Below are 24,935 nucleotides of genomic sequence, written 5' to 3' on the forward strand. Positions count from 1 at the left end.
CACACCCACTACCACTGAACCAGCAGGCTCATTCTAGCACTAAAATGCGATAATAAACTCGACTGCTTGCCCTACTCACAGACCCTAACTACAAACCTCAAAACTTCTAACCCAAATTCTAGGGTGTTACACTCTTAAGTTGACCTACGTACAAATAAGAACTAAATTACAAACTTTTAAACAATTAGGGAAAAATCACAAAACAGGGTCACAAGGCCGTGTGCCTAGATCGTGTTAAAAACTGAGATAATGTAAGCTGGATTCACACAACCATGTAACTCATTAAAGTCGGGTGGACCTAATTCCAAAAGCTTACAAAAATTTACATGATTGAGTAGCCAGGCTGTGTGAGAGACTGTGCTCGTGTTTAACCAAAACTACCCTAATCATAAAGAGCACATGGCCGTGTCACCTACTCGTGTGTGTCAAAATATGACTTATAATGCAAGTTATAATCCAAACTCTAACATATAACATAAGTATGCAATTAACCACTCCTTAAACCTATTCAAAATGCACACCTATTCAAAATGCACTAAAAGCATACCAAAACGTATCATTTTTACTAATTCTAACCAATATGCCTCAAGGTACCATCACAAGCCTAAATCAATACCAAAGTGTTTCCTATTACATACCAAGTTTAAACATAGTTATACATGTATCATATGTTTCATCAAATGCAAAAATTTCTATCACATACCATTAACCATATACCAATGTAACCACCTATAACTTTTGACACCAAAAACCATTTCACATATCCTGCATATAACCTCTAAACTCAACATCGAAATACAATGTCATAAGCTCCAACCAAAATATCACATATTCAATCATTCCACAACATATTCTAACTTACCGAATACCTATGTTATTCCATCACATACCAAACTCAATAACTACATTCAAAGTTACTATTTCAAGCCATGATCAAACGCATCAATATATCAACAAGTCCACATACTTGGTGTAATCACAAAACACACTTTACGTTTACAAAACACTTATATACAATTCAACTCCTATTACATGCCACATAACTAAAATAAACGTTAAAAATTCTACTAAAATGGTGGTTGGATAGTGTGATCTTCAAGATCATCCGATCGCCGAGTTTCGCAAAATGATAACTACAAGAAAACAGAAAACAAACTAGAATAAGCTTCAAATAAGCTTAGTAAATTCATAGGTTCAAAACATATAACTTACCTTAAATCCCACAATTATAAAATTAACATACTTAACTAAACAATTTTCCCTTTTACCATAATTCACGACATCAGATGAGTTCATTGTATACATAATGAATAAAACATTTCATTTGATGTAATTCAATCTCAATTAAAGGTATGTTATCAAGCCATTGCACATATGCACTTATACATCATAGAACCATACCTTATCATAAGATAACACATTTACCGTTCATTATTATTATATAACCATACCGGTTTAGCCCGTTGAACCATTATGAACAAATACAGATAAATGGTTATCCACCCAAAACACGCTTGATTTCTTAAACGAGCTAAACCATCCAAGAACACGCTTGGGCACTGAGTGCCAACCCCATAGGCTAAACATCCCTCCAAAAACATGTTTGAACACTATATGCCAAGCCCGTAGGCTACAATCCTCCCCCAAAAACACACCTAAATCACTATGGATATAACTCGGTAATCTGCAACAAATGCTAGATTTCAGTACATTCAGTGAATATATATATCATCTGTCAACATCTCATCTCACATAAAACCTGTACAGTGCAAATAACCCTATTGGCATGCCAATTGTATCCTATCTCATGTTCATCCGGGCTCAATACATGTAACAGTACATTAAGTTTCAATTCAATCATTTTCTCACCTTTGCATCAATTTGCCACATTAAGTATACAGTCAAACATTCTCAAAATGTACAATTTAACATAAACATTACAAAAATACATAAAACTATACCGTATGAACTTACCATGGAATAACAAGAATAGAAGAAGTGTCAGGGACTAATTTGCTATTTTTTCATTTTTCTCGATTATCTATTGGTTGATTCGTTTATTAATCTATATGGTAATTCATTTCAAATTATCAGTTCTAAATAACTTATAACATTTTATTTAATGCATATGACATCCTATTATCATTTTTCACAATTTCTCTAACTTTTTATAGTGTATTCAATTTAGTCGCTAAAACTGTAACAAACCTATTTTTCACATTTAAGCCCCAAACCTTTAATCTAGCTTCAAATACATCCATATACAGCTTTCAAACATCGATATTTATAAATATTTCATGCCAATTTCAACATATTCTCATTTTAGTCCCTAAAATTAACTAACAAAAATCATTTTACAAAGTAGCCCTATTTCATAACAAGGCTTCAAACTCAACCATTAACATCTAAATATATTCAAAAACAACAATGATAAATTTTCAGAACTTTGAAAGTTTTATACAACGATCTCAAAAACATAAAATTTACTAAAAATGACTTAAAACGGACTTACATGCAAGGAACCAAAGCTTTGGTGATTTTGAGCACTTTTCAATGGTGGTTTCAATCTAAAAATGATGAATTGAAGAATATGATAGTTTTTGTTTCTATTGTTTATGTTTAGTAATTATTTAGTTACTAAATTGCCATTGAAATAAATTCATAATATCTATCCAAAACATGCATAAACCGTCCACCATTATAACAACTCTAGCATAATTTCCAAATAAAACCATTTAATTATACTTTTAAACTCATTTAGAACATATAAATTAATAGTGATTAAATTTTTTAGTTTTTATGATTTAGTCTTTGTATTCTAACTAACCATCCAAGCACTAAAATTACTAAACTAGAATTCAATATAACTCTATTATAGACTCATAAATATTATTTAATAATATTTACTGACTCGATTGTCAAAAAATAGGCTTTTGAAACTATCATTTTTGGTTCCACTGAAAATAGGTTGTTACATATTGGATAAGAATTGAAATCTTATGGAGATTTGAAGATTTGTTATTTATTCAATGTGCAAGAACTACTTCTGTTTATTCAATGAGGCACTGGGTGCCAAATACATTGATGAGCACTGGGCGCAATTGAATTACTTTGGTTTATCCGATAAGGCATTGGGTGCCAAATACATCGATAAGCATTGGGCACAATTGAATTGCTTCAATTTATCCGATGAGGAACTGGATGCCAAATACATCAATGAACAATAGGCGCAATCAAATTACTTCGGCTTGTCCGATGAGGCATTAGGTGCCAAATACATTGACGAGTGCTGGGCATAATTGAATTATTTCGTTTATCCGATGAGGCACTGGGTGTCAAATATATCGATGAACACTGGACGCAAACTAATACTTCATAAGACTAATTGAGAATTGGGATGTGGTAAGCTAATGTGATAAGCTTTTGAATCGATTAACAACACTTGCTTAAATGAATCTATAGGACATAATAATGCACATAGTGAATTGTTAAGATTTGGTGAAATCCCTGAATTTATTCTTTATCTTGCTCTTATTAATTATTGAGTTATAGAAATATTGTAACAACCCTTATCTAGTCCGATCGTTGGACCTGAGCGATAGAATGTTATAGTCAAAGCCAGAACAAAATGCATTCAATTCACATTAATTATTTCAAATAAACATGGAATCACTTCATAACTACACAATTAACATTCAAATTAAACATGAATCATACAATTATAATCAAATCAATGCATAATCACCAAATATAAATTTTCTCAAGCTTTATACGAGCTTACATATACTCTAATATCAACCTAGAATTTAACTAGGCTAATTTGCAACATTTCCAAAATTATAGATAAATTATATCGTAAATAAATTCTTCAAATAATCAATCATATCATAAACATTCAATTATTATAATACACAATTAAATTCGAGTCTTAATCAAGCTTACAAAAGCTCTTAAGTTGACTCGAGCACGAATAAGGATCAAATTGAAACATTTTCAAAAGTTAAGGGCATTCATGAAGAATAAGGGACACATGACCATGTGCCTAGGCTGTGTATCTCACTGTGTCCGTGTGGTACAAAAACGACCATGTCCTTCAGTATTCACACGGCCGTGTCACTAGACCATGTCTACCATACGGCCGTGTGGCCAGTCGGTGTAACATTTGGGAACCATATGAACCAAAAAGCAACAATTTTAAAAATAAACACATGGCCGTGCCTTCAGCCTATGTAGAAAAAAAATACGTCGTTTAATTACCCAATTCATGCCAAGACAAAAAAATGGCTCAAATGGTGCATATTTTCCATTTAAACTTGCATAAAACCAACTAATACTTATACCATCATGCATTTAGCCAACTACAAGACCATTCAATCATACCACATGAAATGAACACATTGCCAGGCTTAACAACTTAGGTATTCATCAACTACTCAAGCAAGACACTTCCATCATCTTAACATTTTAAACTTAACTAAAATATGTCATATATCAATATCCTAATCACCTAACCAATATGCCTCATTGGCACCATTTCACAATAAGGTTATAAGCATAACAAACCATTCAATTAAATTGGTACAAATCTATATCATTCCTATCACATTAATACAAACCATTTTCACCTTCAATTTACCCACCAGAGAGTTTCAAATATAACATACCACAATGCAAACATATATACTTCAAACATCATCATAGGACATCCCAAAATCAACTATATTATCGGTTCAAACACATGCATACTCCATATACGATTCAACCTAATATACATATCACATACACTTTCCAAAATAAACATTTCATGTATAGACCCTTTTCATCATTTTCTAAGACCAAAATTTATCCACATCAAGGCCTATATACATAATCTTACCATTTGACACAATTTTAATATCATTTCCATATACCAAAACTTATACTACCAAATCACGTTCAAAGCCAAGCAAACCTATCAATCCGAATATAATATATCAACCTATGGTACATTAGAACTTAACCATCCACTTGTCTCAAATATGGCTTAGCACAATGTCAATTTCCTCACATTTTTACACAACTCACCAAATCATTCGAAACTCAATATCATCATTAGACCAAACTTATAATCATTCAAGACAACATAATTACAAAACCAACCCTAATTACATGCCATGTAACCAAGTCTAGAACAATTAAAAGACTACCAAATCAGAGGCTGGATAGTGTGAACTCTGAGTTGATTCGACTGACGTGTTCTACAAAATAAGCTATATAGAGACATAAAAGCAAACAAGATAAGCATTATGAATTATTAGTAAGCTCATGTGAAATTAACTCAATGTACATCAATCTTTAGCTAACTTAAACTATGAAACCAATTTGATAATTAATATGGCATCCTTGTCTTCCTTTCACTTTCGTATACATTTCCACAAAAACAACCAATAGGTTAGTTTACTTATACATCAAGAATTACTAATGCAAATAACATATATCTATGCTACGATTTAATATAGAAAAACATATGATATTCAATTCATACTCAATTTATTAACATAATACTTACGTTCTCTTTCATATTACATTCAAGTCATGCTCATTTTGCAACATAACAATTTAATTCATTCAATCTCTTTATTCACACTCAATTCGTACATGTAACAATCGATTTCACATTTAATATTTCTATTCGTTTAGAATTCATTAATTTATTTTTTTCCCCGAAGAACTATAGCAAATTAACTTCAGATACATGGGACTGAAATTGCTCATACGAGCTGTGAATATAATTGCTCACACGAGCTATAAATATAATTTCTCATATGAGCTGTAAATCGAGAAATTAACCTTTACTCGCTGCTGCTCACATGATTTGAGGAGAATCTACAACACATGCAAGATCTCAGCCATCGATAAGGTATCCAACACCGGTACATAGTACCTGATGCAATATCAACAACAATACAAAGTATCTATTGCATTTTTAGACCATAATGACATATCATTTGTATCCTAATCGATTACTAAGTTCACACAGGTGTTAAAACTATATTAAAAACATTTTACACTATAAAATCATTCTATACATATTTTCATATCATATAAACATTTCATATTCGCAAAGTACTAATATTGTATTCATGCCAACTCAAACACTGCAATTGTATACATGTTTTTCGTATTTCAAAAAGCAATCCAAATACATTTTAAACCATACGATATCATAAAATACACATTTTCCAATTATATAACAATTTCACATTCATTCAATATCTCACATCTATTCCCATTTATCATATATTTCATATTGTACGATTTAATCCATTTGATGCCAAAAACTTTATATATATAACATTTCTAACTAATAAAAAAACAAAATAAGACAAACATACCAAAAATTAATAAAGTAAGTTCATACGAACTTACCTGTAAAAAAAAAACAACCAATGAGAAGTTGAGGACTAATCTGTAATATCTCCTATTTCTCGATTATCATCCAATTGAGCCAAAATTTGATCTATAATAATTCATTTTAATCAGCAATTTTAAACATATTTTAACAACTTATCACAAACATATATCAAATCAATTTCATTTTTTGGATGTCCCCTAAAATTTTGCATATTATTCAATTTAGTCCCTAAAAACGTAAAAGCCATATCTTTCAATTTTGAGCTCCGATTTTTAAACCAATTTTAAATAAAATCTTCTAAAGCTCTCTAGAAACAATAATTACAGAAATTTCATGTCAAATTTAACATATTTACATTTTATTCCTTATACTCAAAACTATATATTTTCTTTTACAAACTAGTCCCTATTTCATTTCCAAGCTTATAAACTAACATATTAACACTAAAAGCTTCAAATTTCATCAATGGAAAATTTACTAAATTTTGAATTGATACACTTGTACATTGACTAACATTCCACATAAACAAATTATTAGACCGAAATTCAGTATAATAGTGTAATAAACACATAAATATTAATAAATAATATTTACTAATTCGATCATCGAAAAATAAAGTTCTGAAATTATCGTTTCTGGTATCGCTGAAAATTAGGTTGTTACAAATACCACTGAGTTGATTACTCAGCATTCGGTTTGTTTTCCGTGCACAGGATAGGTTTCAATCGTGATTCTCTTTTTGATGTAAGCATCTAGTCGTAATCCCGGGCTCTTCAAATTTGGTGAAATTCTTTGTTAGCTTTATGGTATATAACTAGGAGAGTCCTTTATATTTTGCTAATTTGAAGGTTAATTTTGGAGATTGATAAAACTTGTATGAATGTTAATGTTAGGTTGATATGATATGAATCATAGGTTCATAATTGAATGTTTTGGCACTATGATGAATCATATTTGTGAGTCTTCATGAATGGTAGTTGATGGTACAATGGTATGCTTTGAGCCTAGAGATAGTAAGGTTTGATGTATTGATTTAATGGTTTGAAAGCATGGAAAAGTAGTTATATTCTAATATGTTTTTTGATGTGTTTTTGTGCCAAATTAAGGCATGTTGATTTGGTTGTTTATGCAAATGGTAGAATGATGAAATGGTTGCATTTTGGTTAATTTTATGTAGGTTTTAAGTGTGTCTAATGGCATCTTTTGAATCAAAATTGGTTTGAACATGAAATTGGCACGAAATGGAAGTTTTTGACCTTTTTGGTACTAAGGTATCGATACCTTAATAAAGGTATCAACACTTAATTTTTTTAGTTCAATTAGATTTTTAATAGAATGTAAAAATGACATTGGTACTGAATTAAAGTATCGATACTCTATATTAGGGTATACTCTATATTAGGGTACCAATACTTCAAAATGGTATTGATACATTTGGTTTTTGATTAACTTTTACAAAAGAAACATAATCGTAAAATGGTATCGATACTATAACTTGGTATTGATACGCATACATGAGTATCGGTACCTTAAGTCAAGTATCGATACTTGTGTTTTAAAGATGAATTTTTCAATCATCGAAGCAAGATTTAGTATTAGTACCTATCAGAAGTATCGGTACCTATTCCAAAATTTTGAAAGTTTATAAACTAGCCCTATTTCATATTCGAATAAACAATTTAGTTCTCATAAGTTCGATTGACTCTCAAATATTCTACTTATTATATAATAATTGTAATTAGGTAATGTTTGATGGTTTATGTAAATGATTCACTATGTTTCGATGGTAATTTCTCCGGTAATGATCATAGCATTACATAACCCGGACTTGTCAATCGGGTCAGGCGAGGGGTGCTACATCATGTCATGTGGCCCATGGTTAACTTAGATGTTTAACACTTATGCAATGTTTGGTAAGAGTATCATTTTTTTCCACATGTTTTATTCATCGGTTAGTTATAAACTAATCAAAAATTATAATTTTTAGCCATTCTAATGCCTTGTTTGCGGCAAAGAGAAGAAAAATTTTCACTTATTTTAAAGAAGTCTTATTTTTTACAAGAGTTTTTACTCATCTTTCTAATTGCATATTTAAATTTGCACTGACTATTCTTTATATTATATCCAACTATTGTAATACATGTAATAAATAAACTTTTTACTCATATTATTTCATGAGCAACCAAACGAGTAATTAGTCTTTTTAACTTGTTAAGGTTTTAAGACATTTCACTTCATAATGCATTTTTAATTTTAAAATCATAAGAAAATTATATTATCAATATTTTACTTTATTTGGTCTATAGTAAACACTTATAAATGACTTGGATGCATAGGATTCCATCCATAACACACCAAGAAGCACATAGTGCTAGGTACCATATCTCATTCCTCCATACACAAACCAAATTGCACATAAGTGCATCCATACAAACACAACCAAAGTGCATTAATATGTGTAAAGCCCGAAGGCAACAAAACTCTAGATACAAAACTCCATGTACACATCAATCCCTATTGTATCCTAACTATTTCACTAGGTTTACTAGGGAACTTAAAGTCACAAATAACATATATCAATCAAGGCCATTAACACATTTATTATTCAAATAGAGACATATCTAGAGTTTCGAGATTCAAAGATTTATTAGACAACACATTATCTAATCACACATATGTGCACATTAAATACCTCACACATATACAATTTCATATAAGGGCACCTTAAGTGCTTTCACATATACATTCATAATTTTTACCTTTTCGTTTAGGTAATATAAACATATTCATTTTCATATAATGGTTTCCATGATTCCTAGGTAACATTTCCTTTCATTTAAGAACTTTTGCATAACCACTTTCAAGAAAGGAGTCATTATGACCTCAATTACCTATTTTCCATATTTCAAGTTCATTAGTCAATCATGATAATTATAACAATGTACTAATCCTTAAATTTTTCATGAAGGGTTATTGATACATAAACCTTGTTGATACCATCTTACTCAAATTTCACAAATTTCAAAATATTTTTTATAGTTATTCTTGTCAACCAAATTTCTCACAATATATTACTAGGAATTATCACCATTTTTAATCAAGGCTTATTAAGCCATAACTTTTCAAACCATTTATTTTTAACACTTTAATTTATAGAATTTACAGATATACATTACAATATCATTTTCAGATTTATTTCACAATTTATACATTTTTCCCTAATCATAGAAGCTTAAGATGAGTATCCAAAGGTACTTACCTCTTGGATGCATTTTCACTTGATTTCAAGCTTTCAAACACTTGATTCCAAGCTTGAAATTCCATTTCTTAACATTTCCTCATTTTTCCATATACAAAAATAGAATAAAAAAATCAACACATGAACTTTTCAAACTTTCCTAAAATAACTATACTCAAATATCAAGCTAGGAGAGTTAAAAAAAAACATCATTCTTACCTTTATAAAGCTTTCTCTCTCTAGCCTCAATTTTCTCTCTCAAGCTCAAGAAAATTCTTGCTTCCAAAGGTGAAGATGATGGTGAAATCAAACTTAGAAATGAATTCTCCATAAGATTTTAATAGAAAAAAATAACATGTGGAATGGAAATTCAAGGTTGAATTTGAGAGAAAATAAGAAAAGATGAAAAGAGAAATCTTCTCTCTTCAAGAGGGGGTGGATAAGAGGGGTGGGTGGGAGAAATGAACACTTTCATATTTTTTTTTCTTTCTTTTATTCTAATTTGACTAGTCAAAGTCAAACAAAATTTAAATGAATGGTTCACCTTGTTTCATAGATATAAAATCCAATAATTTATGACCATCAATTTTTTTCATCAATACAAATGTAAAATAATTTATAAATTCTCAATATAATTCTCATGAGAAGTCCCATAACGAATTTACACTTTTGGCTATTCTCTTATCACTTCACTTAATTATTATCAAACGTGACACTTAACACATTAAACCTCCATATAACATCATAAAGATTCATAATATTGTCTAACCATGCAAAAAGTATATTTTAATCTTTTTAGGCTAAAAATGAAAAAATTAAAATTTGATCCTTATACTTCTCATTTTATTCAAATTAGTCCAAAGTTAAAAAATAAAAATACATTTCCTATGTCATCTTGACATCAACAAATCATTATGATTCTATAATTTTTCTCATTGATCACTTTACACTTTAGTCCTCGTACCTTTCTAACTTTTCAATTTAATTCTTTTTTTTCCACATTTCTGTATCCAAAATTTACTTCATTGATTTTTAACCATAAATCATTATAATTCCTTCAAAAAAATTATTGATCTCATTTTAGAATTTTCTAAAAATTTCATAGTAGCAAGTCTCGGAACAGTGTCAAACATTGTACTAAAAATTTTGAGGCATTGCACTTTGTCTTCCAGTTGCAAGTTTAAATACAAATTACCTTACTAACTGAATAAAAAAAATGAAATAGACAAAAGAAGCTAATTACACAATTTGAAAACTTCGTATGTTTGTGTGACCCTACCCAAAGATTAATCCACTATCAATTTGCAATAGAAGAGGTGATCTAAGTTCGACTCACTCACTAAGTTATTACCTCACTTCTAGGGGCGCAGCCAGAAAATTTATTTAGGGGAGCCGAAATTAAATTGTAATTTTTACGATAGTAAAAATGTATTTTTTTAAAGGATTAAATCAAAGTTTTATCATTTTTAGGGGAGAAAGTGCAATTTTACCTTTACTGATTTAGAATTTTAAAAATTTTAAAAGACTTAAATAGGGAATTTTCTATTTTAGGAGAAGGCTGGAACCCCTACCAGCCTCCCTAGTTTCGTCCCTGCTCACTTCTATACAGTAACTAATCTCCAAACTAAAACCTTCCCTTTGAAAATTAGTTACAAACTAAATAAGTATATGAGTTATTTTACAACAATTATACACAAACAAATTCCTCATAGTAACAAGTGCTTTCAATCTCATATATGAATAATAAACAAGCCTCCTTTAAATGAGCATTAAGGCTTGTAAAAACTCCAATCAATGTAAACTTCAATCTCTTTAAATTTTACTTGATCAAATTTTCAATATGGAATAAAATAACAGATATCTTCTAGAAATAATCTTAATTTATTTAAGGAAACTCAATCACATTGAAACTCTTGAAAGAATCATTTCTATACGTGTTTTCCTTCATGTTTTGTCTCAATAAATGCTGCTAAAAATCCTCAAAGTTGGGCAATTAAAGAACCCAAAGTTTTATGGTAAAAAAATGGCAACCATATATGACAAGTTACAAGCCAGATTTAAGTTAAGTTGCAATTAGAGTTGCATCTGGATAGTGTAACTGGCACTAACAAATTCTTCAGAAGAGGTCAAAAGTAATATAATCAATAAGTTCATATTCTAGACAAGCCCTATAAATAGTTTCATACCCCCAAATCATGAGATCTCAAGAACATCTAGAATATACGAGGAAGAAATGAAATTTTTATTAATAATGTGTTTGGATATGTAATTACTTAATAATTATAATGGCAATGAGCTTAAGCCTCAAATTGTAAAAATATATATATATATTCACGTATGATTGATTGCCCAAAATGTAAAGAAGCAATATTGGCTAAGCTAAACTCATTAGCCAAGCTAAAAGTATTTTGGACCGTATTCGAATGTCCTATTCTATTACCAACAAGATTCTAATAATGATATATATTATACATGTGGGGAAAAATTGAAAGAAAGCATTACTATTGCTGTGGGGCTTTTCGAGCATATGCCAACACCATGATAAAATCCTTTGCAGAAGAACCAACAGATGCTGGAACTCTCTGTGATGTTGATGCTTTTTGCAGCCACAGATGGACTAAATTGTACAACTGCAATGTGGGTACTACTGGTTGTCCCATAAATTTGATCTCAACCTGCCCAAAATGTAAAGAAGCAATATTGGCTAAGCTAAACTCATTAGCCAAGCTAAAAGTATTTTGGACCGTATTCGAATGTCCTATTCTACTACCAACAAGATTCTAATAATGATATATATTATACATGTGGGGAAAATTTGAAAGAAAGCATTACTATTGCTGTGGGGCTTTTCGAGCATATGCCAACACCATGATAAAATCCTTTGCAGAAGAACCAACAGATGCTGGAACTCTCTGTGATGTTGATGCCTTTTGCAGCCACAGATGGACTAAATTGTACAACTGCAATGTGGGTACTACTGGTTGTCCCATAAATTTGATCTCAACCTGCCCAAAATGTAAAAAAAATAAAGACAATGCAGCTTGTTTATCATCAATAGTACTTAGCAAAGGAAGTATAACAATGGCTGCAACTAGCTCGTTCTTTGCTTGCCTAAATTTACCTACCTACTTTTAACCTTCTGTTCAGTGGCTTCAGAAAATTTTTATGTAAAACGTATCAAAATCAATAGAAACTATCTTTACAAAGCAGATCTCAGAATATCCATGCATAAAATTCTCATCACATTTTGATAATGAGCATCATGGGTAAAATAACTGAACCCAATGTCGAATCTTTTTGACCAATTTTCTTCATTGTGTATCTTTACACATCATTCAAGGAGAGATTAACTCACCTCATCTTCATCGGCCAGGTGCAGTTTCTTCATCAGGTATTTTTTAATAAAAGAAACAGGTATGTTTCCATCCCTGTCACATAATGAAAGAAGAATGATAACAATCTCCAAAACAAAGAATTTTTTTTAATAATAACCGAATATGGATCATTCTACCACTCCAAAAATAAAAATAAGTTCAAATTTTAAGTTTTTGCAGCAACACTTACCAAAATATTTTAACCAGATTTGTTATGGAACAAATCTTAAGCGAAAATGAAAAGGAACCATCATTTAGTTTCGAATTCTCGGTGAAAACTTGGTCATCGACTCATGGCAGAATCAAAATGTAAACTTGACATGCAGTATAGAAGAGAGGAAAAAAGGCACAAAAATCGGCAGAAGTATGCATCTATAGTCGAAATGACTTAATAGAAGTGATTTAGCTAGTTATAACACACCAAACCACTTAAAGGAACCTAAGCTCATCATCTACTAGGTTCCCCATGTATCACAACAACCCCTGCTGTCATAAGTGAAACTCTGGATGCAACATTTTCTCAAAAAAAAAAAAAGAAACTCTGGATGCAGCCTCGTGCAGAGGACCGCCAAGATATTAGTGTATCCTGGCCTTCTCTTGTCTCCTGCTCTCACTGTCCTTTAAACATTTCCTTTGTGACTACAAGTTGTCTATGCCTATGACCTTATAGACTCCAACATATATTATTTATCGAATTCCTTTAAGAGGTCTCTAAATCGGTTTATGTATGCCAAAACATATACTAGGAGATTATGGTACAGAAAAAAAGGGCACCCAGGAGATTATGATACAGAAAAAAAAAAAAAAAGACAGCCAACAGATCAGAATCATCGTGTTCACACAACAGATAAAAATTTTCAATCTTCAGCCAAAAAGAAGAATATATATAATGAGCTATTCTAAGACTCATGCTAAAGAAACTTACTTTATCCTCAGGAAATTTGCAGGAATTTGAGGGAGGGGTGCCTCTCCTACCCTAAAAGCATTGACATTTGAATCAGTTTATTAGCAAGACAAAATAATCTTTAAAATAACTGCCTTCAATCTATTTTAGTTTGAAGGATGAAATAAGTTCTTACTGGTCTTCAGAGGCCACTAATGAGAACCACACAGGACCGATTCTTTTTTCATGCCTTGGACCAGCAGCATCTAGCACAGCTTGGAGAGAAATGCCAGAATCCCCGAATCCAGAACCACTTTTTTGACGGATCCTGCGTAACTTTTTAGGGTTCACAATTCCAGAAGTTGTTGCAGGAGCAGCATTATTCTTTTCTTCCTCAACTTTTGTTTTGCCGTTTTCTTTCCTATGCTTGTTTCTGCACGTTTGAGCTTCAGGGTTGATGACATAGGTAGGTTCTAGTTCTAACTTAGAATCACAGCCTTGTAAATTAGACTTGAAGGACTTGGACCTATTTGCAACCTCTGCCAAACAATCTAAAGGTTTCCAGAGATCCAATTTTCCATCCCGTGATTCGCCACTATTCTCTACTCCTTTATCCTTCTGTTGGCAAGGTTCAGCAGAAGTACACTGTGTTGCTCAATTTTTTAAAGACAACAGATATTATCAGTTTAATCTAAAACATTAATTCTTTCCAAGTAAATGGATGTTTGAGAAAAGAGAGAAGTATTAGACAATATTGGACCCTATAAAATACTTACGTAGGATTCAATGTACCTGTCTTTTATTCTGAGTGAATTTATTTAGCGTTTCAGGTGAGCTTGCACTCTCCTTGTGGTCCTCCACAGAGTCTCTCTCTCTTTTAACGGGCTTCTCTACTGAAAAACTGGAACCTCGTAAAGAACCAGCCTTTCTGGCAACAGCTTTTGTTCTCCTTCCGGTCATGGTAGTTTGTGTTGATACTTTGGGGGCATTAACCACCAATGAAGATAGTGATCTCTCCTTTCTTCTAGTTGGCATTGTAATTGGAGGCAGAACTTCAGGTGGCTTTGCTTTTCTTCCTTTAAGAGGGAAGATTTTGGCCCTCACATCTTGCAAATTATGGTCTGGCCTGATTCAAAAGCAGAGATGCATCTCAGTACACATTAAATTCTCCAAAATTTTGATTAACCAACATAATGCATCCATGCAGAGGGTCTACCAGGAAATTCAAAAGCTGTATGCAAAAACATGAATCCACCCAGAATATGGTCTTTTTATTTCCTCTTCAACATATCTCACCTTGCTTTTGGAATTGAGAGACTTGCAATCCAGAAATTGGCTACTTACATTGGCATAACACTGGCAGATGCTGGCAAGACACTTCATTTGAAATTGGCTAATTACATGTACTCATATCACTCGAAAAAGGAAAGGGGGGGGGGTTTGACCAAGAAACCTCAAGAAATGGAAAAGAGTTTAAGCAATATTGGTTGCCTGTAAAGACATTTTCCTATTGTCTCTAAGAACTTAACAATGAAGTCCACTAAGACTCATTAAACCCTCCAAAATTTCATTCCATGCCTTTAAATCTGAACTTTATAGAACCACTGGCGTGTAGAAGCCACTGTCAAACTTCAAAATAATGGAATGACTCCTAATTCTAAATGATCAATGATCCCAAGGCATAAAGAAGAAATCAGTAACATTTCAGTAACAGCTTGAATAAATCCTTTGGACCATTTGACAAGACTAACAGTTAAAACTAGAACTGATCACTTTACACGTTAAAAAAAAAAATTGGTCATGAAGGAAGCAATTAACATATTAGTGTTGACAAATACATGATAGACAGAAGGAATAAGGCTACCTTAATTTCTCCAGCGGAACAGAACCCAAATCAATGTTGCATATTGGACAGCATTCTAAATCTTCATCTTCTATCTTATCATATATGCACTTTCTGCAAACTACATAAAACTTGAAACACAAATCAATCATATATTTCTATTTATTGATTCAACAATCTTGCAAGGCACACTGAAACATAGATCACACGCAAGTGAAGTAATTAAAGCAACAGAAACACTTGTGTAACTTGCATAATAAGTTGGTTCCGTTTCAAAAACAGAAAAAATCATCTTAAAGTTCGAATCTTGTTATGGGCTTGCAAAACAAATAAGGAAGCTCCCATCTTGGAAAAGACCTTGAATTGAAAGTAAAGTATAGGATGGGAATAAGCCTTAGCTTAATGTAGAAAATAGTAACTGTGCGCAATAAATTTTGGGGCTTTACTAACAATTGCTGTAAGAGAGCTCTTTAATGTTATTGTTAGTTAATATACTATTCATAGCAATAGCATCATAACAATTTTATGCATTATTTATAATATATTATTATATATAGTAACCTTAAAAACTGTCTTAGGAAATCATTAGCAAAATCCTAGATTTTTAAATAAAACAATTCATAATATTACACCGATTTTGCTATTCTACCAGGATGCCTTAACATCAACTAAAAAACAGGTATAGCAATGAAACATTAAGCGAAGAAGTCAACATAGAAGATATAAAACCAAGAAAAACCCAGATAAGAAACGGAGAAAACAAGAGTAACCCACTTTAGAAGAGGAGCGGAGAGCAAAGAAACAACAGAAAATTTGAATAATTAAGAACAAAAGAACTTAGGAAAGGGGAGAGAGACTCACACGTGTGAAGGCATTCGGATATGGTGGTGGCATCTTTAACAAGCTTATTGCAAAGGGGGCAAGTCATGCATGCCGCAACCGCTTCTCTCCTCACTTTGACTACTTGATTCGCCATCTCTCTCTCTATCTCTCTTTTTTCTTTTACACTGCACCTTCTCTGTTTCTTTTTTTTTTTTTTTTGAATCGCAATAATTAATTTAACACAACATAACCCCCCTTTGCACGTATCTCTGTCTCATTGCATGTCAACGAGGAGCAAAAAGGCAAAGGAAAATTTACGTGCATATATTCATAAAAACCTGCATTAAAACCCGTGACGGAAATACTAAGGAGAAGAAGGGTTATAAACAGAGAGGTGGATAAGAAACGGGAAAGAAAAACAAAGGGAAGAGAATTGGCTGCGTAACTAAGCAGAGGTGGAGAGTGTTTTTTGATCTGAAAAAGGAAAGGAGAAAGGGATTGAGAGATTTAAGGAAAAAGGGAAATTTGTTAAATGGGATGAGACAACGGTGAAGTTTAACGTGGATTTTTTCCAACGGAGAAGAAGAGGAAAAAAAAAACCACAACGATGATCTGAATCTAACACTAACATAACAAAACAACAGAAATAGAATTTCGGTCTTTTTATGTACTACTTTTCTTTTTTTTTCCTCCTCCCCTTTTTTTCTTTTTTTATTATATTTATGCTGAGGGCGGAGAAGGCTTTTAGGCCTTTAGATGCCATATACGGCGTCGTTCTATTGGGCATTAAATATTAACCTACTTCATTTATCTCTCTTATTATAAGCTTATTAAACTTTTTCTTACATGCTCCCTATTTTTAATTATTTCTAGTTAATTACATTATTGATTTAGTGATAAGTTAATTTGTATGAGTTTTAAGTTAATCCTTATGAAATTTTGTGCGAAATTCTAATTTAAAAATAAAGTTTTTTAATATTATATTTTTATCTATAAAATTTAAATTCGAAATTTTACAATTTTTTTTTAATACCAAAAGCTTCACCACGTGTTAATCTATGAAAAAAAAAAGGAAGCTTGAGATTTTTTGGTTTTTTTTTTGGGTTTACATAAAAGACGAAGTCGAGAATTTAAAAGAAATCATGTTTGGGTAATGTTTGAGTATTTTTATGTTTCCAGCCTTAATTTAGGGTTAATTAGTTTTTGAATTGTACAATAGAATAATATTTTTGTGCCAACTTCACTCCATGCGCTTTAGTTTTCCATAATATTTAATTTTCGTGTATTTTCAAGTTTCTTACAACTTGCAAGCTTATTTTAATTCAATCTTTAATTAGTAATTCCCTGTCTATTTTCTAGATTTTTTCTTCTTATATATAAGCAACCACCACATTTTATATTTATTATGCTGATAATATTAATGTATAAGTTTATATGATAAAAGAAAACCATACACAGTCAATTGATTATGTTATATTACGTATAAACATATATAATTAACTATTAAAATTATTTTTTGTCTTTAAAAATTATAAAATAAACAAATATATACGATTGGATGGCGTACCTCTTCTTCTGCCTCCAAAAATGGTCAAATAGGAATCCTTATACTATTATGTAAACTTTATTTTAACCCTTCTACTATAAGTTACTTTAGATTAGTCCTTGTACATTAAAATTTTATTTAAATCATGATATCTTCATAATTTTCCATTAAATTATTAATAATTTTAAAAATATATTAAAAAAATTCAACCATTCCAAAAAAAATTCAACGGGTCAAGTCGAGTTATGGGTAAATCAATTGAGTATTATATATTTTGTTCAAATTATAGTAACCGTCTCATGATTTGAATAAATTTTTAATATACAAGGATTAATTTTAAGTAATTTTTTAATAAAAAAATTAAAATTTACATATCAGTATAGGACTCCAAGTAGATTTTGATCTCCAAAAATGTGTAACACAATAATATTGTATATAAACTTGACAAGCATACACATAATATGATGATATAATATTTGTCAAAGTTTTTATCTTCTTGCTATAAAATAGGTTGCAATTTGAGAATTGAAAATTTTATTGTAAAAACTAAGATTTAAAATTAAAACTCATTACATGTAAATTGTAAATGTAATTGCATGAAACAAATGAATTAAATTCAAATGTCAATTGTCACCTACTTTACCACCTACTTTCATGAATATATGCCAACATAAGGATGCACCTTATATAATTTTCTTCTGTTTTGCCAATTACAATATGACCTTCCATGCATGGATTCAAAAGCATGATATAATGATAACAGTGACAATATAGCACGCAGTTGTTCACCTGACATTGGCACCTGAAAGTTTAACCAGGTTGGGCCAAGATATGGTAAGGAATTCATTGCAGTACTACTTTTATGCTTCTCTTAAAGCTGTGTGATCCTCAGTACTCCAAATGTGATTTTATGGACTTCAAGACCCGATAAGACCCTTGTGCCTCGCATAGGAAACTATTGATGTGAAAGTCGACGTACATAGCAATCCAGTAAGGATTACCACCTGAGTTGAAAAGCATATTTTTCGGATTAAAATTCTCAACAAACTTATTTCAAAAAGTCAACAATAACTTCTAGAAAAAGAAACAACCCTTGGGTTAAGTTTTCCTGGTAAAATGTAGTAGTTTGTTTGTGGTATATATATATATAATATGGTGATCACGCGAGACATACCCATTTAAACATGTATTCATGGCCTTCTTTCCACGTATAAGGAATATTCATTCCAAAGATTGCAGCAACCAAGGAATATATAGATAAACAAACAGTCCCGGAACTTACGAAGAGCTCTAACTGCCACATGCAGTGAAAACCTATTAACTTTTGGCCAACAGAAAGGGGTTTAGAGGCTAATTTTAGTGGAAATTAAGTACCTGAATTAGCTGATTTCGATGATTGTCAAGCTGCAAGACAATGCATTTAGATTATCAAGATTCAAGATCAAATACGAGGTCTCGATACTTGAAGGTGCTAAATTGCCTTGGAGAATTTTGATAACTTCGGTAACCTTCCGAGCACCAATATTAAAGCAAGATTGAAAAGTAAAATGGGACATTCAGAGATAGCCCGGAGCAATCAAAACTCTCCTTCAGCAAATTTTCACCCTAGTTCTGTTTTGAAAATAAATTCCTTTAGCTCGTCACCTGGATATTGATATAATCCTCTGTATCATCAATGTATTCACGCAGCTGGCGACAAAAAAGGATAATCATGCAACAATAATTATGTAGCTAAAGCAAAAGTTTATGTAAAAACTAAGGGGCATACCGTAGTCAGTTTGTTCAGTGTACTATCAATTTGCATAAAGTACGCCTGCAGAATCCAAAAGCAAGCATCAACTTTTGATCTTGCATTAACTAATCACAAGCCATGACAATTAATGACAGCAATAACCTCAAGCAACATTTCCAGCTCCTCTACATCATTGTCCTCCTCAACTGTTACTGCGCTTGCCCGACTGGTTCTTGATATCTTTGAACCTATAGTTGGTGAGGGTGGATACCAACTTGGAACACTGAAACTACTGACAGGGGAACAAGCCCCAGCCAACTTTCTCGATAAATAAAGGTCTGTCATATCATCATCGTCATCTAAAAGTTGCTCAAGTTCATCCCTTACCTAAAAATCAAAATGCTGATAGGTAATAAGTCTGAACTCATGACTAGAGATCCAGTTATCTATGTTATTCTCCGGTCACAAGTGCCATATGATTGACAATATATGCCTAAAAGCACTACAATCATATAAGCTTTAAAATTGAATTTTGGAACTCAGGCTAAATAGCCAAACTAAAGAAGATATATACTAAGAATAATCCTGGTCCTGGAGATGTTCCATTAGTTTGTTGTAGCATCAATTATATTGTCACCAAATGTCATTTCCATTAGCATGCTACTGGTATTTTGCATTCTCCTTTTAAGCTTAAAGAAAACTATATTCGTATGCTTAGTCTATTAGCGGCAAAATGCCCCTCAACTGATGCTCCCTAAGGCTTTTCCCTTTTAAGGAAAAATATTTTAAATCGCCGTCTTCCTTCCTAGGGAAAGTAGTAAATTCAGATTACCCGGATAAACGCATCGAAAGACAAACTGGTATAAAAACCCTCCCATTAGTTTACTTCATTTAATTAAAATAACTTATAGATTTTACCGTGAATTAGCATGTATCTTGGCATGTTTTTTTAAGGGAAAGAAGAAATCTAAAGGAAGTGGATCACAGATTGCAGTTTTGAACCCATGATACCTATGTTTTGGACCAAGCCTTAACCCTTGGTTTTAGATGTGTTGATGGCAACAAAGCAAACTAAACTAGTACTGGACTGTATCAGTTCATACAGTTCATATCAATAATTAGTTGACAAAGAGCGTTTAGGTTTTTTCTTTTTTTTTTCATTCTGGAAATCAGCAGGACCGTTGTACATAATTCACCCCTCAGAAAAATCTAGTCCTAGACAAGAGGCAATTATTTCAGCTTGTTCAAGATTTATCCATGTTCTTGCCTGAGATATACATGAAAAGTCATCTAGTCACAGAAAAACTGTAAGCAGCTTAATTTATCCTACTATTGGCCAAAACGAAACTGAGAAGAAACAAATCACCTATAAGCGGAAACCGAACTTTCACCTGATATGTTTGGATTATGGGATCATACACAATGTACATACCTTTTGAACGCGGTTTGTCAGCCTTGTCATAGCACTTTTCAGTTTACGCACCCGATCCAAGTTACGGCTGCTTATCTGACCACATAAATACAATTGTTGTGTGGAACTGAACTTGTCTTACAAGCAAACTGGGAAAACAATGGGAATAAAATTCTGAACTCTTTGCTACTAATGAATATTAAAGATCAAGGAAAAACAGAAGAAAACTATAATATATGTTATATTCAATGTTGAATGACAATAAAGAAAAAGAGTCTGGACAGCATTCCATCATATCCTCTAATAGTTCTCTTTTTTTTTTTTTTTGAACAATATCCTCTAATAGTTTTTCTTCAACATACTGGTAATTGCAGGAAAAAACAATTAAACATAGAATGTATTTTACAATTCTTGATATACCATTTTTACTTCGTTCTCAACATGGATTTTATCAAAACTTGGAAATTTGGACAGCAGACTTCATATGAACCATTCATAACAGAGAAGTGAAAATAATGCCTCAAACATTAAACTGTTTTATGACCCCTCAAAGAGAAGTTTGTCTTGTGGCTTCCGATCATGTCTGTCCTTGCAGTAGGTACTGACTACTAGTCACATAAACAACTATAAATGAAGATCACTCTTGACACTAGAACCAAACACAACATTGATATCTTTACAATTTTGCCTCATAATTTCAATGCAAACCGCTTAGGTACCACCATGGAAAGTAATTATTGCCATTACCAAGTCAAGTTTGGCAGACAAAGAAGTAGAGTAGACGCAATTATTAAACAACTCATGTAATAAAATGGCAGAATGTCAAATTCTGCTGCAGAACCATCACAAATATGTACCTTAGCAGATGAATGCTTTGATTTACTTAAAACCTGACTCCAAATGGGATTTCCCTTTTGCTGAAAAAGTTAATGTACTTTTCTTGTATGAATTCATGTAATTGTGAATGTAATGATATAATCCTTTCATCACTTTCACAAAAAACAGGCATAATAAATATATATTTGATTACGTTTGCTGAAAATGAGATAGTACAGAATAGACATAATAAAAGTTGCGGTACTTTAAGAGCCAAAACTCGACCCCAATATGTCGCAGCAAAGCCAACAATTACCTTCAAACAAAATATTATAAAAGAACCACTCCAACATCAAATCTTACCAATCACTAAATTGCTTAAACTAAAATGAACGACAAACAATTCAAATAGAAATTACCTTGGAGGTCAGCTCATCTAAAGCTGGATAAGCATCGATCTCTAGTTCCCTAGTACGTGCATCAAGAAAGCTACAAATTGCTTCTAATGCAACTTCTAATGCCCGGAATTCAAATGGAAATTCTACATGAAACATTCCAAAACGAACCGGCAATATATCAATGGTATAGACAGAGACGAATAAAAGCACTCAAAAGAGCTTCAGCCAAAAGTTAATGGGTACCATTTTCCTCCTCAGTATCCATATCATTGCGTGCACTAGGGTGTTCTTCTTCTTCTTCTCCTTGATCTTGACATGTGAGGTTATCTTGAGGCAATCGCCTTTTAAGTTCAGCGACAATGGGTATTACGTTATCATCGTATGGATCTCTAAGCAACACCTATCACAAAATGGAACAAAACTCATTTCCAAAAGTAAAACCTCAATTGAAAAAGATAACAAAAATAATGTTATTCCAAGTTGAATAAAATGTTCAGAATTCAGATTCTATAAAGTAACCTATCACAAAACAAAACACTACTCGCCTCCCAAAACTAAAACCTCCTCACTTGAAATAGATAAAAAAAAATGTCCGAATTCATAAACTAACCTCTTCTGCTGTGATTATAGCTTTAATGTGCTGCAATCAAATCATTAAATAAGCTTAGCACACATTTCAAGAAAATACTAAAAAATTGGAAAAACATAAATAAAAATTACCTCTAAATTGAGAACAATGACTTTCTCTCTGCCTAAAATGGTGGAAGGATAAGATAGCATGGGATCAAGAATACGAAGGTCTCTAGCATGAACCTGAACGCGGCGCATTATAGCATACTTGTCGACGTCAAGAATCACGCTTTGCCCCTTAGCGTCTATCGAAATCCAGCTCGTTGTCACCGCCGTTTTCTTCTTCAGCGTGGCTACTTGCGCCTCCACGACAGGAACCAAATACGCTTCTCGAGCCATTAGAAAAGACAAAAAATGAAAACAGAGAATTAAATCTTTGAAACAGAGCAAAGATGAGGTTTTGGAAATGACTTGAATAACTGAGGATGGAAAAGGGATTGATTAGGTTTTATGATGGAGAAAGTGATGGGGCAGAGGGTTGGGAAATTAGAGATAGAGATGGACTCGATGCAAGGGGTTGGGGCTGGCTGGTAGTGAAAATGTTTCAGTGCCGAGTCACTTAAAAATGGAGGGCAAAAGGTTTTAAACTGTTAACGTTTACTTGTTTTCACTCTCAATATTTGGCGCGTGCTTAATGGCGAAAAAGATTAATATTTGAAATAAATAAAACAATGCAATTTTTTGATAAATATTTTAGAAGTTAAAATATGTTTTTGTTGTCGAAAAAGACAGCAGTTTGCCTGTTGGCGCGTCAAGTTGAATGCGTGGAAGGAAATGCAAATCTGTTTTGGTAGCCTTAGCCACCTTCCTACTCCCAACGGTTGCCATATGGCAATCGACAATAGCCATACATTTTGGAATTAGGATAAATCTCAAACCCTTTGTATGCTTTTATGAATTATTGTTCTTTTCTTCACCTATTTTGAAAATGGTTAATATAACTTTTGATACATAAATTTGATATTTTTTTAATTTGATATTTAAAATTTTTTTATTCTAATTAATATCTGAATTTTACATTTATTTTACATTTTTTCTTAATTTGGTACCTGAACTTGGCATTTTCTTTTCTAATTTGGTACTTAAGCCTTTTTTTAGGTTCAATTTAGTACCTAATTTGTTAAATTTTATACAAATCACGCAAAATACTAAAGGTGTTAAAATTTTTTTTGTTATGCTACAAAAATATTGTCAGTATTAGAGAAAATTCATGTTAAAAAAAAGTATTGAGCTATGCTTAACGAATTAATATTAAATAAGAAAAAAATTTTAAAACCCCAAATTAAAAAAATTATTATTTTCAATTAATAAAATAATTAATTAATTAATTAAAACTAAAAGTAATTGAACATATAAAATACAAAAAAAAATATCATATCATCAAAAAAAATATATCATATCATCTATCATATGTCGGTCATACATTGATTATTTTTGTTACCTCATAAAAATAACATTTTTAGTATATTGGAGTAATTTATAAAATGTTTAGCAAGTACCAAATCAAACAAACAAAAAAAAGATATCTCAAATAATACGAAATAGTTTATTATAAAAAAAATTAATGTTGGATAGATATCTCAAAACTAATTATGAATTTTGATATATTGTAGAATGTTATATATAAATTATGATTTTATTTAATTTTATGTATAAAATTTTGTTTTCATTTAAATTTCATAAATACAAATCTCATTATCGGTATAATACATTTTTACTATGGTACAAGTACAAATTTTATACTTAATTTTTATTTTATTTTCGTAAACCGCAAACACTATTATTTGTAAATTTTAAAAAAAAATTATTAACGAAAGGGATAATAATCTTACACAGTATAGACTAATC

At 31.6% G+C, this 24,935-nt stretch overlaps 2 protein-coding genes and 1 long non-coding RNA gene across 8 annotated transcripts; all 3 read right to left on the reverse strand.

The window, feature by feature from the left end:
* Window positions 1–765: 765 nt before the first annotated feature.
* Window positions 766–10,077, reverse strand: LOC107953755 (uncharacterized). The gene is made up of 3 exons (XR_001699293.2): window positions 9,654–10,077; window positions 5,830–5,923; window positions 766–1,133 (listed from the first exon to the last, which is right to left on the reverse strand). It is a non-coding gene; the product is annotated as an uncharacterized lncRNA (long non-coding RNA).
* A 2,003-nt stretch (window positions 10,078–12,080) lies between these two features.
* Window positions 12,081–17,378, reverse strand: LOC107951111 (E3 ubiquitin protein ligase DRIP2). 3 transcript variants are annotated; one of them, XM_041075834.1, is made up of 8 exons: window positions 16,594–17,378; window positions 15,754–15,863; window positions 14,682–15,015; window positions 14,086–14,534; window positions 13,932–13,982; window positions 12,988–13,060; window positions 12,465–12,637; window positions 12,081–12,307 (listed from the first exon to the last, which is right to left on the reverse strand). In XM_041075834.1, coding segments are annotated over exons 1-8 (1,224 nt in total). In that variant the 5' UTR covers window positions 16,627–17,378; the 3' UTR covers window positions 12,081–12,306. The 3 variants fall into 3 exon arrangements, with proteins under 3 accessions (XP_040931768.1, XP_016741533.1, XP_016741538.1); XM_016886044.2 differs by having other exon boundaries at window positions 15,754–15,853; window positions 16,594–17,374; XM_016886049.2 differs by lacking the exon at window positions 12,988–13,060 and having other exon boundaries at window positions 12,081–12,637; window positions 15,754–15,853; window positions 16,594–17,376.
* A 1,314-nt stretch (window positions 17,379–18,692) lies between these two features.
* Window positions 18,693–23,656, reverse strand: LOC107951125 (magnesium transporter MRS2-2). 4 transcript variants are annotated; one of them, XM_016886067.2, is made up of 11 exons: window positions 23,178–23,656; window positions 23,068–23,097; window positions 22,701–22,857; window positions 22,479–22,600; window positions 21,265–21,339; window positions 19,995–20,219; window positions 19,869–19,913; window positions 19,745–19,789; window positions 19,475–19,504; window positions 19,275–19,394; window positions 18,693–19,104 (listed from the first exon to the last, which is right to left on the reverse strand). In XM_016886067.2, exons 1-11 carry the CDS (start codon window positions 23,424–23,426, stop codon window positions 19,018–19,020), a joined length of 1,185 nt encoding a protein of 394 aa, XP_016741556.1. In that variant the 5' UTR covers window positions 23,427–23,656; the 3' UTR covers window positions 18,693–19,017. The 4 variants fall into 4 exon arrangements, with proteins under 4 accessions (XP_016741556.1, XP_016741548.1, XP_040931770.1 ...); XM_016886059.2 differs by having other exon boundaries at window positions 21,265–21,357; window positions 23,178–23,645; XM_041075836.1 differs by lacking the exon at window positions 19,275–19,394 and having other exon boundaries at window positions 21,265–21,357; window positions 23,178–23,646.
* Between the last annotated feature and the right edge of the window lie 1,279 nt (window positions 23,657–24,935).

The sequence above is a fragment of the Gossypium hirsutum genome, chromosome A08, assembly GCF_007990345.1.
Source record: "Gossypium hirsutum isolate 1008001.06 chromosome A08, Gossypium_hirsutum_v2.1, whole genome shotgun sequence".
Lineage (NCBI taxonomy): Eukaryota > Viridiplantae > Streptophyta > Magnoliopsida > Malvales > Malvaceae > Gossypium > Gossypium hirsutum.